This window comes from Hoplias malabaricus, chromosome 16 (genome assembly GCF_029633855.1).
Source record: "Hoplias malabaricus isolate fHopMal1 chromosome 16, fHopMal1.hap1, whole genome shotgun sequence".
Taxonomy (NCBI): domain Eukaryota; kingdom Metazoa; phylum Chordata; class Actinopteri; order Characiformes; family Erythrinidae; genus Hoplias; species Hoplias malabaricus.
This window is the reverse complement of record NC_089815.1, coordinates 4,192,163-4,212,094: the sequence shown is the minus strand read 5'-3', so window position 1 is coordinate 4,212,094 and position 19,932 is coordinate 4,192,163. Positions and strand designations below refer to the sequence as shown.

Below are 19,932 nucleotides of genomic sequence, written 5' to 3'. Positions count from 1 at the left end.
TCTGAAACTAACTTCAGACAGCAGACACGTCAGGGCTGACCGGACACACACGGGGAAAGGGGGGAAACTGGTTAAATTAGATTTTCACAATATCTGTGTCTGCTTCTCCATGCTCAGTGTTCTATAAAACCTGCTCACGTTATCTTTTTTCTGCTTTTCTTTATGACATCCTTTCTCTCCCTCTACCTCATCCCTTTGCTCCTCTCTCTCGGTGATTTGGTGGGCTGTCGCCGGGGCGACTGTCACTCTGCGCAATGACTCTGAGCGTCAGAGCGGAGATATCAGCTGCACAAGACTGTGAAATTACATCAACCCAGCAGGAGGAGAGAGAGAGAGAGAGAGAGAGAGAGAGAGAGAGCACCAGAGAGGGTAGTGGGGGCATATCTGCAGAGTCGCCCCCTACTGGAGCCACGGTGTGTGTGTGTTTGTGTCAATATCCTTGTATATCCAGACCACCTGCGTCTTTACCTCCCACAGTCTGCGTACGCTTTCCCTGAGTGAGGAGTGGGCACACCCTCTAAACACATTTTATCAATAATTTTGCACTAAGCGGTCAGTGTGTTTTCTCACTGCTGTGCTCAGGCTGTGCTATGAGCCCAGGTTCAGACTCAACCAGGCGAAGTGGATACATTCATCTGCTGGGCCAAAACGCAGAGTTATAAAACCCTGAAACTATGAACAAACTTCCCGAAAAGGATCATGATTAAACACAGAGAGAGGCTGTGTGTTTTTTTTCCCAAATGGAAAAGCTACGTAACAGCATTCTGAAGAAGGAACAACCACAGAGAACAATCAAGACTCAAAAGAACATGACGAAGAAACACAGTGGTGTACCAAAACTTCTTAAGCACATGAAAACAACGAGAAACCAAGGCTCAAATGTTTAATTCTCTTGCAATTCTGTAAAACGTCCACTGTCCACTGTCCAGAGGCACTCCTAAAATACGCACCGATCGTATTAACATCATTCAAGCAGCTGATTATCCTTCTAAATGCAAACTGAAATCCCAGGGTCTGTGTGAACCGTACCCGGAGTGCTGCTGTGAGTCTGAAACAGACACTTGTTGATGTGAGCTCACAGAAATACCATGGAAACATTGGTGATGACAGAATATAGGCACCAAAAACACAGCTGAGATCGGCCGAACGTAGAGATCACATACATACACAGTTACACCGTCCAATAACAAACATACGTATCCTAGATACCATGACACTAAGGGTTGCCAGGTGACATATTATGACTACTATGACCCTCGGCCTCCTGTCAATGCGACGTCTGATACAAAGCCTTCCACACTGTATGACAGTATATTTATAATGACTTTTGGCCTGTTACCAATGCACTTAGGAAATGTCTCTTAAAAAATCCTCTACCTAGGGGTTTTTCACATCTGCTTTCCAACATAAAACTGGCAACCCTGATGAAAACAGCATAAAAAAAATCTTCATTTCCCCCTGCTCAGCCTGTTCAGAATTAAGGCCATGAAACGATCAACAACAACAGGAGCCACAACAAGGCAACCCGAGCCATGACTGTCCCCAATGCAAACCAGCTGTGCATGCTGGAGGAAATGAAAACCACGGCCAAACTCTTCCATGTCTCCTCTTTTCCACTCTTCCCTCAAAACCCAGAACAGCAGTCGCTGTGAAGCACAAGCATGGAAGAAGTACTGAAAGCATGTACCCACAGCTCCAGAGAGTACAACAGGGGGCAGCCATGTTTTCCCCAAACATGTTTGTACCTTCTGTGCCTTCCCATATGTCATTGCAACAAAAAAAAAAGGCCACCTCCTCTCTCTCTCTCCTCTCGCCACAGCCACACACTTGACAACAAGCTCCTTCTCTCTCTCCCTCCCTCACTCACTCACTCACTCTCTCTCCTTCTTACACACACTTTCTCTCCGGCGGTAGTCACGGCGACAGCTCGAGGGGGGCGCTTGCTTACCCGGACACGCGCAGCCTCCCACGGACATCTTCTCACATGCCTGTCCCTGCCGCCGCCGCTCCGAGAGAAAGGTGGAGCGATTCCCTCGCTTCTCTTCTCTTCTTCCTTCTCCCTCGGTCCTCTTATTGCTGCTCCTGCTTCTGCTGCTGCCCGCCTGCTGCTCACATGGGCGTCTGTTTTCCAAAAGGTCCACACACGCACGTATGCACAGCGAGGGGAGAGAGAGAGAGAGAGAGAGAGAGAGAGAGAGAGAGAGAGAGTGAGAACCAGGGAGAGTGAGAGTGTGTGTGTGTGTGTGTGAGAGAGAGAGAGAGAGAGAGAGAGAGGGAGGGCGAGAGTGTGTGAGAACGTGAGAGGGACGGAGGGAGGGAAAGGTTAAAAAAAGAATGAGAGCACAAAGGAATGAGAGCAGAGAGAGAGAGAGAGAGAGAGAGAGAGAGAGAGAGAGAGAGAGAGAGAGAGAGAGGGAGAGTTGCAGCCCTGCTGCTGCCTCGACTGTACACTCTCACTTATTAGTGTGCTGATAGCAGTGCAGGTGGGAGGAGAGAGAAAGAGAGAGCGAGAGAGTGACTGATTATATGTGTGTGTGAGAGAGAGAGATATAGAGAGAAACAGAAAGAAAGAGTGAAGGGAGGGGAGAAAAGGAGGGCGAGAGAAAGAGAGAAAGAGAGGCTGTCAAAGTGACCTGAGCAGCAGATTTCAAAGAATAACAACCATGTGATGCGTGTCTCTCATTTTCTTTCTCTCGCTCTATCTCTCCTCTCTTTTCCCCCTTAAAGATGTACAAGGCTTGTTTCCCTGCCCTGTGTTTCCAGATGAGCTGTGTCAGTGGGATTCTGGTGGCAGCAGAGTGGGATGGTGGGGTTTGATGGGGGGGGGTCTGTCTGAGTGGCTTGTTACCGCCGACAAGCGTCCACTGCAAACAGGCGAGGGAGGGGAGGGAGCGTGCGGTCATCTGACATCTTTCTGCTCATTTTCTCCCTCTCTCTTACTCCTGGTTCCATGCCTGCCCTCGCTTCATTTGCTCGTCCCCACACCTCTCTTTTGTCCCATCTCTTGCCGTCTCTCTCTTTCGCATTTTGTCATCCATCCAGTCTTACACAACAGCTCTGCAGGCTGGGGGAGGGCAAGGACATTATAGACCAAAGAGAAAGAGAGAGAGAGAGAGAGAGAGAGAGAGAGAGAGAGAGAGAGAGAGAGAGAGAGAGACTAATGGGAGGAAGCCACCGAGAGCAGAGCTCCCACTGCACATAGGAGCGAGTAACAGAGGTCACCGCTGACCTGTCTAGTCTCTACGCATGTGCGGATGCGCAAGGGTCATGACCCTCGCCTCTGACTCATTTCATTTAAAGCCCTATTTGCGCTGGATAAGGTTTACCTGGGGACGTTAAATTATTCACGTGGTTACTGACAAGATCTGTGATTGTTATCCATAGTGAAGGACTTAATTCAATGTGAAGAGAAAGGAATTACATTGTGTACGGATACAACTTGATTTATCACTAAAGAAAAGGGCTGCAAACGAGCCTAATGTCACCATTCCCAATGACAAGTGTCAGGAAAATAAAAAGGAGAACTCTTCATGTCATGTGGAGTGTATGTGTGCTTCACAATACCTTTGTACTGCTTTCAGTGGTGATTGTGATCCAGAACCTAACACCCAGCATCAGTGTCTGATTCACAGTAATGCTCTGATAATAACGTTCAAGGAGACCTGCAGAAAGGTGGGAACAAACTCAATATTTATTCATTCATTCATTATCTGTAAGTGCTTATCCAGTTCAGGGTCGTGGTGGGTCTACCCGGGAGGGGGCGCCAGTCCTTCGCAGGGTGGCACACACTCACACCTACGGACACTACGGGCCAATCCACCTACCAACATGTGTTCTTGGACTGAAAGGACTGGAGGAAACCCACGCGGACACAGGGAGAACACACCACACTCCTCACAGACAGTCACCCGGAGGAAACCCACGCAGACACAGGGAGAACACACCACACTCCTCACAGACAGTCACCCGGAGGAAACCCACGCAGACACAGGGAGAACACACCACACTCCTCGCAGACAGTCACCAGGAGGAAACCTACGCAGACACAGAGAGAACACACCACACTCCTCGCAGACAGTCACCCGGAGGAAACCCACGCAGACACAGGGAGAACACACCACACTCCTCACAGACAGTCACCCGGAGCAGGATTCGAACCCACAACCTCCAGGTCCCTGAAGCTGTGTGACTGCGACCTGCTGCGCCACCGTGCCGCCCCACTTTTATATTCAAATATAATATGAATTCTTTGTTTTGACTGAAACTGTATAAGGAATTGTTCATGATTAATTCTTAACCTCAATGAAACAAAATGAGTCCATTGAATATCATCTGAACTGACCCACTCCTGCCCAGGATCATGGAGCTGCTTCACTGGTTCGGAACGATTTACGTCAGTGCAAACAGCCATGTCCTCATTAAAGTATCTGCGCAGGTATGTGATGTAATAACACTGTGCCCTGTGCCACAGCTCAGGTCAGTCTATACAGGTGAGGGAAACAAAGGCTTGACAGTACATGAGGATGAATAGAGAGAACATGAGAGAGACTGAGTCAGAGACTGATGAGAGGGAAGTAAACTGCTGAGAAATGGAGAGATGGGAAGCATATTTGGAGGATTGTACGCTTGCGTGACAGGAGCTGGAGTGGCGTAAACATCTCTCTGAAGCAGGTTGGTTGGGGGTGGGGGGGTGACAGTAGGAGAAAGAGGGACAGAGTCCGTGAGAGATAGACTAGAGAGATAGAATAACAATGATGGAGATAAAAAAAGAGATAGAGAGAGAGAAAGAGAGAGAGGAATACAGAGTAAGAGAGAGAGAGAGAGAGATATGCTGGCTCTTTCAGTGTGCTTCACATTCACAGCACAATCAGATCATCTCTCTTTCTCGACCATCTCAAACACACACAAACAAATATACACTAGTTTCTGTTTACCTCATTTACTCTCTCTCTCTCACCTCTCTCTCTCTCTCTCATCACTATCAGTCTCTTCCTTTTGAGCTTCCTCTCTGTATACTTTTCTCTCCCTGACTGTCTGCCTTGCGCTTCCCCTGTTACACTCTCTCTCTCTCTCTCTCTCTCTCTCTCACACACACACACACACACACACACACACAAATGCCACATTTTCTTTGCTTTTTATCCATACTTTGATGCGTACGGAGAAGGAGGGCTCCTGTGGAAATTCCCTCTCATCTTCTGGAAACTGGAAAGGTTACGCCAATTTGGAACTAAAGGTGCCACATAATGAATAACTCTTCATCCTTCACTTCTCTTCTCTTTCTCTCCTCCTCTCATTCTCTGCCTCTCTCCATTTCTCTCTCCCTGGCTCTCCTCCTTCCTTCTGTGATTCTCCCATTTCTCGTCCACACTCTGATTTTCTCTCTATTTAATCTTTTTCACCTCCATTCACTATTTCATTCTCTAGTTCTACCTTTTCTTTCTCTCTCTCTCGCTATCTGTATCGTCAAACTCAGTTTTTTCCCCTTCTCTCAGAAACTTTCATTTCAATTCCCCCTTCAGAATTCTTTTTATTTCTATCAAACACACCCCCCAAAAACAAACGCACACACACCTCCCCTTTTAGTAAGAGAGAGAGAGAGAGAGAGAGAGAGAGACAGAGAAAGCGCAATGGAGCTAATTAGTTAGGGACAGGGAAAGAGGGATGAGGAACAGAAGCGGATGAGAGACAGAAAGAGAAAAAAAAAGAGCAGAGAAGGAGAGCAGCGTGAGGAGGCGGGGGATTAGCCACAGAGCCATCCCACTTTACCCATACAGGGCACCGTCGTCATGGCAATGTGGCAGAGCTGTGATCACGCACGCAGGACAAGAGTGCACACACATGCACATAAACACACAAACACACGCGCGCGCACACACATGCAAACACACAGACACACACACACACACACACACACACGTGGATAGATGCTTACCCAGAAAAGAAAAAACAAAATATAACAATGTGCTCGAACACGTCTAGCTGCACATAAACCATATTAAAAAAAACAGTACAAACATATATTTACATACTTCAAGTGCAAATTACACTCAAACCTCTTCATGAAACATATTTATAAAAATCATATATTTATATATAACACACACACACACACACACACATCAGAAGGACATTTCTGTGAGGTTTTGATTTTTTTTTATGTCATTATAACACACAGACACATACATACATTTAATACAAACATATATGGATGACCTCATGGTACAGAAATGTTGAAAAACAAACGTGTTTGTGTGTGTGTGTCTGTGTGTGTGTGTACTCATATGCTACCTTTCCTCTGTGGTTTCTGCCATGCGAGTCAGTGAGTGAGTGTGTGTGTGTGTGTGTGTAGTCCCTTACCTCTGAGAAGCTTTACCACTCTGCAGTCTGTGATGAATTTGTCTGTTAAAGCCAGTCGTCTCTCTAGCTCCTCTGCGGCTCCCTAACAGATGTTTCTGCCTCTATGTAGGAGGGCATTCCTTTTTTTTCTGAGCAAGAAGAAAGAGAGAGAACAAAAAAAGAGTGTGGGGGAGAGAGAGAGAGAACTACTTCAGCAAAAGAAGCAACCCTATAGGGAAAGCCATGCGCTCCTGTTCCCCTGCCCTGTGTGTTTGCTCTGCTGCCCCTGATGTAGTCCCTTCAGCTTTTTACAAGTGGTTTCCACGTCAGCTGATCAGATCTATAACCTGAGAGTGGCCATTATGTGTGAAACCTCAGCTACTGACCCCAGATCAGCTGTAGAGACGTATATAGATACCGTTGGCAGCAGATGAGGAATGGCAGATGTGGTATCAGGTTAAAGGTCAAAGTTTTTCGTCCTTTATGATGTCCCAAGACGCACTGGTGCTGTAACTAAACACACACACACACACTTAAGTTATTTATTATCTACATAGTCACACATTAAGAAATAACACAAGCAATAAGTAAACCTTACTCTAGTAATCACGCTGTTTTAAATTCCCATTGGTCTTATTTACTTCAACTGCAGATCCCATCCTTTATAAACAGAATCAATCAAGTCTGGTCTGACACCTGCCGACATGGAGTAGTTGAATGAAGTTCATTAAACACAACTTTGTGATATAAACAACAACATCTAACATGAGACTGAATTAGAAAGAAAAACAAAGCGCTGTTTGGACAAAGGAAAAAGTTGAATTAACTATAAACTTGTTTTTGGGAGGTGGGAGTTGTACTTGCTTCTGATTGGTCAACAGATTTCAGATCATGACTGCTGATTAGCTGAAAAATAACCGTGACCTGGTGCTGTGATGTATATATTTTAAAAAATGGCAGGATGTAGCCTAAAATCAATGCAGGACAGGCTTCATTCTCTGCAAATAACTTACCACTAACAACTTTACACATAAAACCCCAAAAGACAAGTGTGGATTCACTCCTTTGTGCTTTTGATAGAGAATAAAGATCTGAACTGTAGACGTCACCACCTCTGGTACATTCTGAAATGTAAAGTGCACGGTAGAGAAGCATGCAGTGGCTTTTACAGAGCTGGTTCGATTGTACCGCGACCCTGAACTGAATAATGAATGAATGAATGAATGACTAAATAAACTAATTATGGGCGGCAAGGTGGCGCAGCAGGTAGTGTCGCAGTCACACAGCTCCAGGGGCCTGGAGGTTGTGGGTTCGATTCCAGCTCCGGGTGACTGTCTGTGAGGAGTTGGTGTGTTCTCCCCGTGTCCGCGTGGGTTTCCTCCGGGTGCTCCGGTTTCCTCCCACAGTCCAAAAACACACGTTGCAGGTGGATTGGCGACTCGAAAGTGTCCGTAGGTGTGAGTGTGTGTGTGTGTGTGTGTGTGTCTGTGTTGCCCTGTGAAGGACTGGCGTCCCCTCCAGGGTGTATTCCTGCCTTGCGCCCGATGATTCCAGGTAGACTCTGGACCCCCCGCGACCCTAAAATTGGATAAGCGGTTACAGATAATGGATGGATAAACTAATTATTTCTACAATGCATAATTCTACATTTGCAGATATCTGGCATTCTACTTCAACATAAGTATAAAGCCTAAATCACTGCTGTTGTGTGGGTGGGTGGGTCTATGGCTAACGTCAAATCTTCCTTGAATGTGTGTGTCTATGTGAATGTATTTGAGTTCTCTTTTATTCCCCTCTTTTCTCTCTCGCTCTCACACACTCTGTTCCATTTGAGGGGCTCTCAGAGTTTCCTGCCAAATTCTAAAGAGGCCTCTGGTGATAGACCGGGAAAAAGAGTGAGGAGAATGCCAAGAGTGTGAGTGAGCGAGAAACTGAGAGAGAGAGAGAGAGAGAGAGAGAGAGAGAGAGAGAGAGAGACCAAAGGGAGCTTGAGAGCTCAAATGCATCTGATATTTAAACTACGTTGTTATACTTGTGTGTGTGTGTGTGTGTGTGTGTTTGAGTGTGAGTGGGGAGATAATGGAGACCTCTCAGGAGACGAGCTGCAGAATGGCAGGGAGTCCGGATAGAGCCGGAAGGTGACCCACTTTTCACAAGGCTCCCTCCTGTCTCTGAACACACTCTGGCCCCATTTCAAACAGTGTGTGTTTCAAGATGTGGAGCGAAGGAGGGGGAAAGGGGGACAGAGTGAGAAAGAGAGACAGAGAGAGCGAGACATGAAGAAAGAAAGAACAGAGAGAGAGGGAGAATGAGGGAGAGAGAGAGAGAAAGAAAGAGTGAGAGGGAGGGGTATCACAGACGGAGGGAGAGCAAGACACTCAAGTAAAGGAAAAAATCGGATAGCATCATCTGCCTCCCTCTTAAAAGACTGAGACGTTTAGACCCGACTCAGCACATTCCATCACTCTTGATGCTTCTGTTATGTGATGTAGCTTCCCAGGGCAAAGGTCAACAAACTGTCTTCTCAGTTCCCTACCCTCGTCTACCTTTATTACTCTGAGTGCCTGTGATAGACGTTTCCGTCCTCACGTATCTGTGGGCGCACAAAGAAAGGTCTGATTACATATGACATAAGATCTGAGCACCTTCAATGATAAAAGCATTGCAGCAGTGATCCTCGCTCCTGGATATGGTCTGAACAAACAAAAGAGACCACTGCTTACTTGAGAGGTTTAAAGAGCCTATACCTTGTAGAACAGTATTTTCTTTGCTCTCCCTGCTCTATATATGGACGTACAATTAATACAACTAGTAATATTATAGAAACAGTATGAAAATGTATAGCAGTTCAGGTTCACATCTTCTTATAAATATATATAGATGCAAGCAGCTTTCCAAAAGGCTGGAGAAAACTTGGACACTGTTGGACAATGTTAGTTCAAAGTTTAACCTGAAAAAAAGGGTTTTAACGAGCTTAAAAACTTCTTGCTGTTTTTACTTGTACTCGTACTTGCCACTAGATGGCGCCAGAAACCTTACAGTTCCTAACACGACACATTTAATTTGAAATCTTTTACACGGCACGACTCGTGCTGTACATGTACCTAAAGCAAATACAAGTACGAAATGTACAGTTTAAGCTCTGTTTGATATCTGTTGACCGTTTGAAACCTGAAATATCTGCGGCTAATTACAGGGTACAAAATGTTCAGCTCCGTTTCCCGGGAAAGCTTAAACCACGGTTGTGTTCCAATAAGCGCACTTGCGGTCTATCTAGGGCATTTAGCCATGATTCTACTAACTAATTACACTAACTGCATAATAGTTCATTCTATTAAAACCAAGTTACAGGTACTGTCGCAGTCACACAGCTCCAGGGACCTGGAGGTTGTGGGTTCAAGTCCTGCTCGGGATAACTGTCTGAGGAGTGTGGTGTGTTCTCCGTGTCTGCGTGGGTTTCCTCCCACGGTCCAAAAACATTGGCAGGGGGATTGATGAATCACAAATGCCCATAGGTTTGAGTGTGTGAGTGTGTGTCGCCCTGTGAAGAACTGGCGCCCACTCCAGGGTGTGTTCCTGCTTTGCGCCCAGTGATTCCGGGTAGGCTCTGGACCCACCGCGACCCTGAATTGGATAAGCGGTTAAAGATAATGAATGATTTAAGAATAGGAATCAGCAATGGGGCAGGCGGTGGCGCAGCAGGTAGTGTCGCAGTCACACAACTCCAGGGACCTGGAGGTTGTGGGTTTGAGTGTGGTGTGGTGTGTTCTCCCTGTGTCTGCGTGGGTTTCCTCCGGGTGTCTGTCTGTGAGGAGTGTGGTGTGTTCTCCCTGTGTCTGCGTGGGTTTTCTCCGGGTGACTGTCTGTGAGGAGTGTGGTGTGTTCTCCCTGTGTCTGCGTGGGTTTCCTCCGGGTGACTGTCTGTGAGGAGTGTGGTGTGTTCTCCCTGTGTCTGCGTGGGTTTCCTCCGGGTGACTGTCTGTGAGGAGTGTGGTGTGTTCTCCCTGTGTCTGTGTGGGTTTCCTCCGGGTGACTGTCTGTGAGGAGTGTGGTGTGTTTTCCCTGTGTCTGCGTGGGTTTCCTCTGGGTGACTGTTTGTGAGACTTTCTCATGTGAAAGACAAGAGTGTGCGTGCAAATCTATGAACTACAACTCAAACTACCAATCTATGAATTATGCAAATAAATGCTGCCTCTATCTCCACAAACACTTCCCCACCGCTCACACAGAAAACCCTCACTGTTTGAATTTGCCAAGTTTTTTAAATGCTTTTTGCAGCACAGCAGCATCAGAGCAGAAATATTCATTCATGGCATTTGAAGCTTATTTCACTCATGACATAAACAACACCACACGGACAAATTTCCCAGTAAAAGGGTCTTTTTAAACTTCTAAACTCACGCACAGTTTGCGAAGTGCCCTAATGGTATGGCGGATTGGGACGGAGCCCCCGTTGCGCGCCTCCACCCGGCGGCTCCTCGTGCTCTTCTGGTAAGTTTCAAGATGGCCGCGCCGCGTGGCGAGGCGCAGAGGAGTTTAAACGCCGGTTTCGCCGAAGTTACAGCCCCAGCGGCGGCGCGGGAAGCTCAGGTTGGACCGCGGGTTTGTTTTCTTTAACACACCGGTAAACACCCCCGCTGTTCGCGCGCGGTCGTGGACCGTGAGCGAGGCGTGTGAGGTGAAACGTGTCCATGCGCGCGTTACACGTGGACGTTCAGTTAACATTAACTCGGCGTTGTAATTGTGAATAATTATCATTGGAGGCTGATATGTTAAAATACTGTTTATTTCCTCAAACTCGGCTCAACCGTAAACACAGAGAATTTTGATAATATTTCAATTCAGCAGCTTCTTATTCTAATGAGCTGTTCCACCTTAAGCGGTTCCGCCGCTACAATGTAAATGCTGCAGCGTTTAAGGTGGAACGGAAAATTCCAATGGATGGCCAATTTTAGTCTCATTAGAATCGGTTTTGTAGCATTTTAATGAGCAGATTCGTGAATGGTTCGTGTGATTTACAGTCTACATTTTAAAACACTGATACTCACATAGTCTATAGTGCCATTCTGTCAGGGCGGTGTGTTTGATGTAAAAGTGGGGGAGGGGAAATGAGGGGTGGGGAGTACACTTTATTAACAGATACAGGATTAATGCTTGGTTTATGCCAGAAAATATGTTTATTACAAGGACTAAAACTCTTAAATAATTTGTAGTCTTAATATCTCAGAGTATTGTCATGATGATGAAGGAAGGATATAGGCACAAGTCAAACACACAAAAAAATGCTAAATGTATTTAATAAAATAATTTCGAACCACATTTTTGCAGCTCAACTGTGTTCCTTTTTAATCACCATCCACCAAACCTCAAAATGATTATGAAAATGACTTTAAAAAGTGGGGCCCTCGTGTCCTCAGAACTCCCCTGATTTTTTTTTTCACCCGTTTTTATGCTGTGGGTTGCTGACCCCTTCGTACACCAACACAATACTTTTGTTCACTGAATGAAACCTGTTGAATGGCTGGTGAATTCGGGGGATTAGGGGTTCAGATTCAGCCATGGAGGTCTCTGACACCTGCACAACGTCAATCAGAGTAAAATAACATAAATTAACTTTATGAATTATTTTATTTTACCCAGTCATCTCCTTAATTGGGTCTTTGCCAGTTCCCCCTTGTGAGTCTTGGTTATTTCCAAGTTTCCTCTTCAAAGTTCGAGGAATTTTTCCTACCTTTCCTTTGGTTTCTCACCTAGGGACATTCATTTGAATTTTGACACAATCAGGTTTTTAAAAAGCACTGTACAAATACATTTGCCTCGACTTGACTCTTCCTCTTTTTGAACCGCTACCAATTCACCATCTTTGAACGTCAGCACTCTTGAAGCACAACACTAACCGCCCATACTGGTTACGTTAGCCTTCAAATTCCCAACGAGATTTGCCAGTGCTTGGACAGTTTTGTCACTAGGGAGTGTTAAAGAGTTGCAGTTCTAAGTAAATGGGAACTGAATATAGCAGAACTGGCCCTGGCCTTAAAGTTTGGCTGTGGCAGTGATTGGTATTGTTCTTTAGCCACTTACATTGCATTGTACATTTTGGACACTCTTAGGTCGTCATAGTTTCATTAGATGATGTAATATTTGCATGCAGTGCATGACAAATATTACCTGGTGGCATTGAGTGCTTAACTATTATATACATGATTTTAAAGAATACATTATAGCATTATTATAATTTAATGGTAATTTGTCCTAATTTGATATATGTTCCATTTTTGTTTGGTCTTTCTTTGCAGGATGGATTTGAAAGATGCCCTTCTCTTGTATTTGGGAACGATGTCGACTGTACCTCAGCCTTTCATACCGGTCTGGAACCTTCCATTTTATCATTCTTTGAGGACACATCTGCAGCTGGAGAGGTGAGACTTTGCCCCTTAGCCGTCCAAGAGTCTCTGCTGCTTGTTCAGCACAGAAACAAGTGTAGACAGTAGCAGAAACAGGTCGTCTGCATGTTTTATTTCGTTTTTTTAATGCACTAATAAATAAGTAAATTGATGGTACTTAGAGATCTGGGTTCTGTTTTTCAGGTGAGGAACCGGATCGATGAAGAAAGCGAGGCCACGCTGCTGTCTGCCCTTTCTGAGATATTGGATGGTGTTATTGAAGACACACTGTCACCCTTTGACACACTTCCTGACACACTTCCTGACACTGACCTCTTTGTGGGTCATAGGAGTCATGACCCTAAGGTAAGAATGCTTTAATGCATGAATTGCTGCTATATGTAAAATATGCATAGAATTTAGTGCTATATTTCTTTGCATTCTCTCTCACTCTCTCTCTCTCTCTCTCTCTCTCTCTTTCTCTCCTCTCATTTTGTTGAGTTTTTCCCTTCACAGTTCAAGAGGTCATCTGACAAAGAAGCAGCTGCTCATACCAGTAGATCCCAGCGATCTTCACTGACAAACTCAAAGGTAAGAAACTGCTTTTAATGTCCTTTCATCTGGATCGTGTTCACGTTCTGAGGCCATGTGGTTAAGGGCGTTTCCATACTGAAGTTTCACTAGATCAGAGTTGTTTGCACTGATGTGGAAAATCAGGTGATTTAAGGTATGCTGTAAGTGAACATGTGTCTGCACCGTGTGTGTAAGCTGCCTGATTGTGATGTGGTTTTGAACAGGTAGAGAGCCTGAATTCAGACAGGCAGTTGAGGCCAAGGCTCCACCAGAGGATTCAAACAACGGTACAGAGAAGTGATGGAGAGGAGGAGGACCTCAGTGAAACCAGGAGACTGCATACAAGAACCTTCAGGATTGAATCAGACCCACAGCTGTCTCAAGATCAGCAGCAGGATGAATATAAGTTTGGTTGGCTGGCAGATGTGGTCCGCCACATGCACCCATACAGCCTCAGGGTGGATCAGGTAAAGGAAGAAAGAGCCAGGCTTGCCCATGTTATGGAGGAAGAGGATGTGTTTGTGGATGTTGTGGGTGATGATGAAGGGATTAGCCCTTCAGAGCTGAAAGTCCCTCCACCACAGACATCTGCTGTAGCTTCTGAGGTTTCTAAATGTAAAGTAGGCCTGGGTAACGTCAGTAGTAACAAGAACCAGAAGAGTGTCTTGGTCCAAATAGGCTGCGTTAAGGTGAAGAAAAAAGTTAGTTTTGCCACAGATTTAGTCTCGGTTCATGAATACCAGGCTGAAGATGGGGAATCAGAATGTGATTGGACAGTCACTGCCTCCTTGGAAGATCTTAATACGGCAGATTGTGACTTCAGTACTTCGACCTCGGGTGAGAACTGCACTGAAGCATCAACCAAGACACCACCTCAGCACAGCGACGTAAAACCCAAATCCATCAGTCTGCAGGAATATCGTCTCCTGAGAAAGAAGTCTCTTCCAAAGGAAGACAGAAAAATGGACTACAGAACAAGGTGGCCCTCTGTACCTGAACCCCCCAATGAATTGACTCCCATCCCTTGTGTACCAGGTTACGACCCTGCTCAGGTTTGCCCACAGAACACGTTTGCTAATGCCAGGACTTCCACATCAGGATCTCCTACAAAGCCCAGGAGAAACCTTCCCACTTCCGTTAAATCACCTCCAAAACAAAACGCCTTGCAAGCCGTTGACCCACCAAACCCTGTCATCGTGCCCCTTCCAAAACCAGCTCCTTTCCCCTCCAACACCTCATCATCATCATCATCTAAAGAACAAGATATGCAACAGAAAACTGCCAGGAATAACGAACCCACACACATGAACCCTCAACTTAAAACTGCTGCTGCCAAACCTACTAGCATTCTGAAGACACCCAAATCTCTAACACAAGAAAGACAGGAAAATGAAGCTGAAGTACCACAGACACTATGCTTCTCTATTACCACCAACACCACTAAAGCCACCGTCTCTGCTTCAACTTTACCCACGAGGGGCAGGCCATCCCTGACATCTCAGAGACAACTTCCTGTAGTGCAGATGCCCACAAACATCAGAGATGACCACTGTGCCGAAGAGCAAAGTTCAAAATCTACTGGTGAAATAGGTAATTGGGACGGATTGGATCAGTCATATATCAGATTATAGACCAGTGAGCTATAAAAATGCCTGATAACGTTTGAATTATGTTTCTAAACATATGCTCCATTTCTGATGTTTTGTTGAATCTCATGTAGGAATTCAGGCTACTGATGTAACCAGTCTTCTGGAGCAATTTGAAACACAAGGTAGGGTTTTCTTTATTATTATTATTATTATTATTATTATTATTATTATTATTATTGTATATGTGTATTGTATATGTAATTACTGTTAGTGTCCGTGAAGACACAGGTAAGCTTTTACAAACACTGAAACATGTCTGTAATCAGGAGGAACCTCCTTGCCTTGTGTATATGGCACATGTCTGGTATTAAAACATGAATATTTGGCAGCAGTAATATAATTATTTCTGAGTTAATTTACTCCAGAGACAAGTTTCTCTTCTAGTGCTATAAAAGCAGCCTTTAAAGCCTCATTCAAAGATAAGTTGTGGTGGTAATGTAGTACGCAGAGCCTCTTTAATGACTTAATGGCTCTGGGCATCCAGGGCTCATAAGTTTGTGGTAAATTGCTTTGTGTTTTCATGCAACAAAGATTAAAAGTTGCATAGCAATGTTTATATAGCCCAAGAGCCTCACTGTTCAGCCCAAGGAGAACGTGAAGAGGTTATTGAAAAACAGTACCAGGCTCAGTATAGTTCAGTTACTTCATGAGTCTAGATAGGTTCATATGCTTAGGCAGATGAATCACAGGAGAATATAAGAAATACAGGGGAACCTCTACCTACAAACTTGATCCGTTCCGTGACCCGGTTCGTAAGTGGAAAAGTTTGTTTCTTGAGTAAATTTTCCTCATTTAAAATAATGGAAAAGCAATTAATGCGTTCCAGCCCCCACCCCGAAAGTCACCCTTTTTGCACTGATATATGTTTACAACACTCTCAAATTAGTAAAAAAAAAAATACAGGTAGCGTTACTAAAAATAAATACAGTGGAAACAGTAATCAAAAAGAAATAAAGTTGTAAGTGGTTACACATCGCTACCTTGAAGACGTGACGACTGGCTGGAGGAGTAACACAGGCACTGGCTGTATGATGGGAGGTGGGGGTGGGGGGAATAACGGAGACTAGGCGGTGAATGTGGGGAGACGAAGCGTAGATACGGTTTAACTTAGCATTAATTTCGATGTCTGCTATTTACACTAATGCTAAATTGCTAAAGTTACAATTTGCTAATCTTAAAAGCTCACTCAAGTCTGGGCGCTGGGAGACTCGCCTATTGGGGTCAGTGGCCATTTCCAGCTGCCGGCTCGGTTTTGTTTCTAGAGTCGTGGTTCGTTGGTGGAGGCAAAAAATATTCAAATGCCCGTTTCATATCTTGGAATGTTCGTTAGTATAGGCGTTCGTTAGTAGAGGTTCCACTGTAGTTCTAAAGTTGAGTCTTTTAGCAAAACGCATTAAGAAGCGCACCCTTAATTCAAATAACTAAAGTAAATCTAGTTAGTTATATTTAGTTTCATTTACGTGGTCTAGTAGGGGCTGTAATAGCACAGGTCTTGGGCTGAATTGATGACTAAATAGTATGACTAAATAGTATGCAGAATGTTTTAACTGATTCAAATATTGGTGAATCTTTTCCTCAGGACTCACCCCTCCTGCCACACCTCCCCATCAGATCTGGAAGACCCTAATGCCTGCTCAAAAACCAAAACAGCATGAAACCATCAAACCTAGTAAATCCCCCAGCAAAGCCATCCAAATCATTGACCCTCGGCCACTGCCCCCCAGCAAGACTCATTCAAAGCCCCAGCCATCCACCTCCGTGCCTGCCCCAAGCTTTTCTCTAGCATTTAGGGACCATGACTACTGCGGAACTCAGGAGATTCAAGACAGCAGGGAGAGGTCACTTTCAGCCATAGATGTGCACCGAAGATCTCTTAAAGAGCCAAGGAGTCATATAAGCCATAAGCCATCACTGGACCATAGGACCTTCTGTGAAGATGAGCATCTACCTGCCTCAGTTCTCCTGTCTCCGGAGAACTCCCCCTGCAGGCTGGAGGAGAGCGGTGTCAGTGCAGTTGAAGAAGCAAAACCACAACGTCGTTTACGCCATTCCTCCCGTTCATTCAGCCCTCCAGCCTTCAGGGGCAGAAGAAGGAGAAGGCGCTACCCTGACAGACATCATCATCGTCATTCAGAATCAAGTTCAGTTTCATCTTCCCGGTCTTCCTCCTGTTCTTCTTCTGCCTCCTCTTCATCATCTCTTTCCCCACCCAGAAAGAGGTAGAATTCCCTGTAATCTCACGTCTTACAGAAATAAATACAATAATTATTGCAGTAAATACATTCTTGTTTTCAAAGAGAGAAAAATATATGTCACTTATAAAAGCTGATGTGGCTTTTATGAATAATGACTTTGCTCACACTTTTATGTCTTTGTTCAGGCTACGATCAAGGCGTTCAGAGAGCAGCTCAAGCTTGTCATCTCGATCCAGTTCTTCTTCTCTGTCTCCTTCTCCAATCCGCAAGCAGCAGCATCGCTACACCCGAGCGTCTCGATCGTACAGTCGCTCTCATTCTGGATCTCACTCCAGATCACGCTCTAGATCCAGATCTCCACACTCAGACTGGAGGAATAAGTGGAGCAGTTGGAAGAGGTCAGTGTCCACAAAACTGCGTTCTCCATAAACCCCACATAGTAATTAAATAACCAATGTCAGTGACTATATTTTGGCAGTTAGGTATAGATGGGTATCTTGTGCTTTCTTTATTCACCATGTTTACCTTATCTGGACGCAGTGTGATACTTATCTGTTTTGTTAAACTTACAGACACAGGGAACAGTATTGTACAAGCAGATGGGAAGAGGCTCGCTGGATGCGAAAGCAGAAAGCCATTGTGAGTATGCATATATTTAACCTATTGCCTTTAAAACAACACAGAAAAAAGTGTCACATGTGAGTGCTAATGTGGTCTTCTCTCTCTCTCGCTCTCTTTCTGTTCTACAATGTCTCTGCAGGAGGAGCGCAGGGTCGTTTATGTAGGAAGAATACATGGTACTATGACCAAGGACGAGCTCAGGGATCGTTTTTCTCTGTTCGGGAGGATTGAGGACTGTACTGTCCACCTCAGAAGCCAGGGGTAATGTTAGCCTTTAACTGTGAGCCTTGTTTACAGCTTTTAAGTGTTTGTGTAACAGCAGTATTGATTGATTCCTGTACATGTGTTTCAGGGACAACTATGGGTTTGTTACATATTACAACACAGACGATGCATTTGCTGCCATAGAAAATGGGACAAAGCTGAGACAACCTGACGAACTCCCCTTTGACATCTGCTTTGGTGGGAGGAGACAGTTCTGTCAGTCAGACTATGCTGATTTAGGTTTGTATGATCCTCATTTCCCTCTGTTTTAATGCTTAAAGGCTAAGCACCATTTAATGGACCTCCATGAATATTTAACATTATTTTAGTTACTGACATATATAAGTATGAATTAAAATGAAAATAGCAGCTTAATTTGCTTTAAAACTGACAACTTTATTAAATTGATGGAAAAACCCGAGCTCGCTACGGAAATTCTTGAACGCGACCGTGACGTCACTGGTGGACAACAGCTGAACAACGCCGTGGTAAAACACCGTTATGACCGACTGTTATGACAGTATCTAGCTAAATAACCAACATTATTCATGACAATAGCCTAGCAATAAGCTAAACTCAAATGTAGAGGTACCGTTATTCTTGTAAATGTGATCGAAGTCGAACTCGAATTCATCCGACACTATAAACCTCCGTAATGCAGCTACGTAGCCGAGTATAATCTGAGACACCGAGTTTAGCGAGTCAAGCTAACGTTAACTAACACCAACTAAAACAGGCGAAGTGAGTGTCCTCACCCTGTTTACCTCCATGTTACAGAGGCTCTTGAACACCTTTCGTTGGTGTCCTTACATGCCCATATTGTTGGAAAAGCGCCAGTGAAATGAGCTACAGATAACGGAGTGAGCGGATGGTCCTTTCCAAAGTGCCCGTTTAAAGTGGACAAATTTAGTCCATTTTCTGGATATTTTGGGATCTTTGGGTCATTTGTTCACAGATGTCCCACTGTACATTGAATGATTGCAGCCAAAAACAACACACCTTTTCGTCATTTTGCATTAAATTAAGTGCAGCTTCTAGAGTTGTTGTCCTTCTATGTCACATGCAAGACGCCTATTAGTTTCCGAACACCGTTGGGGGGGGACCAACGGTCTTTTAAACCTTATTCCTTCAATAAGTAAGAAATAACATGTTTTCTCAATATCAATAAACACAAGTTAGGAACTCAACTACTGTATTTATTTGTTTGACACTTTCATATCGCTGGTGCTTAGCCTTAAACCTAATTGTCCAAATCCTCTGATTATTGCACAATTCTGGTTATTATGGTCTATTTGTGTGTATTTTTAAAATTTCCTGAAATTTTGACTCACCTTGATGTACTCTCCTGTCCTACAGATTCCAACCGTGAAACAAACTCAGCTTCGATACCGAGCCGATGTGCTGAACTTGACTTTGACACACTGCTGAAACAGGCCCAAAGAGGGGTGAAGAGGTAGCCCTAAGGGTCCTTCTGGAAAAAGAATAGACAGAAAAATGCAGTGTTGGGAAGAGACCAAGCACTACCTCAGAAATCCCAAAGAGCTTGCACTTGTCAGCACTAAGGTTTTTTTTTTGCTTTCATGTAGCTTTCTTTTGTTTACCTTAAACTTAACAAACCTTCTATTGAAGTGAGCATTTAGAAATGGAAAAACATTTTGGCGTGTATAAAAACAGAAAAGCATTAAAGAATAAAAAAATCAAAAGTATTGTAATTTAAGTGTCAATATTTGTATTGTTTGAAATGTTATAAAAGATATGCGTGTAATCTTTGGAATGGAAATGCTTTCCTAACTTGAATTAAAAATTAAGCTTGAACTTCAGTTTGTTGAGCATTTATTAATTCATATATAAAATTTACCAATACATTTCATTAGTTTCTGATCTCTATGGCTACTCTAGGATAAGGAC

At 44.4% G+C, this 19,932-nt stretch overlaps 2 protein-coding genes across 8 annotated transcripts in view; one reads left to right on the top strand and one right to left on the bottom strand.

The window, feature by feature from the left end:
- The window catches only part of ldb1b (LIM-domain binding 1b), a 37,744-nt gene extending 26,334 nt beyond the window's left edge, over nucleotides 1-11,410 (bottom strand). Inside the window, exons 1-7 of one of the 7 annotated variants that reach the window (XM_066647002.1) lie at nucleotides 10,745-10,915; nucleotides 6,938-7,035; nucleotides 6,758-6,852; nucleotides 6,361-6,488; nucleotides 3,825-4,035; nucleotides 3,565-3,662; nucleotides 1,949-2,121 (exon numbers count right to left, since the gene is read on the bottom strand). In XM_066647002.1, the coding sequence (XP_066503099.1) occupies nucleotides 1,949-1,976 (28 nt within the window). In that variant the 5' untranslated portion in view covers nucleotides 1,977-2,121; nucleotides 3,565-3,662; nucleotides 3,825-4,035; ... (2 more) ...; nucleotides 6,938-7,035; nucleotides 10,745-10,915. Of the gene's footprint in view, nucleotides 1-1,948; nucleotides 2,122-3,564; nucleotides 3,663-3,824; nucleotides 4,036-6,360; nucleotides 6,489-6,757; nucleotides 6,853-6,937; nucleotides 7,036-10,744; nucleotides 10,917-11,387 lie in introns of those variants that run through there. The other 6 variants (XM_066647001.1, XM_066647008.1, XM_066647000.1 and 3 more) reach the window with 6 other exon arrangements.
- si:dkey-93h22.8 (uncharacterized protein LOC449943 homolog) lies at nucleotides 10,812-19,795 on the top strand. The gene is made up of 12 exons (XM_066646999.1): nucleotides 10,812-10,929; nucleotides 12,636-12,758; nucleotides 12,927-13,088; nucleotides 13,239-13,313; nucleotides 13,520-14,885; nucleotides 15,016-15,066; nucleotides 16,524-17,163; nucleotides 17,325-17,537; nucleotides 17,712-17,778; nucleotides 17,900-18,021; nucleotides 18,113-18,264; nucleotides 19,381-19,795. Exons 1-12 carry the CDS (start codon nucleotides 10,843-10,845, stop codon nucleotides 19,479-19,481), a joined length of 3,159 nt encoding a protein of 1,052 aa, XP_066503096.1. The 5' UTR covers nucleotides 10,812-10,842; the 3' UTR covers nucleotides 19,482-19,795.
- The last annotated feature ends 137 nt before the right edge of the window (nucleotides 19,796-19,932 follow it).

Bases quoted from the DNA above. Each gene is read 5' to 3' on its own strand.
- si:dkey-93h22.8 (XM_066646999.1), top strand. From the start codon at position 10,843: ATGGCCGCGCCGCGTGGCGAGGCGCAGAGGAGTTTAAACGCCGGTTTC. The intron at 17,164-17,324 runs GTAGAATTCCCT...GTCTTTGTTCAG, and splicing joins CTTTCCCCACCCAGAAAGAG to GCTACGATCAAGGCGTTCAG. The intron at 17,538-17,711 runs GTCAGTGTCCAC...TTAAACTTACAG, and splicing joins AAGTGGAGCAGTTGGAAGAG to ACACAGGGAACAGTATTGTA.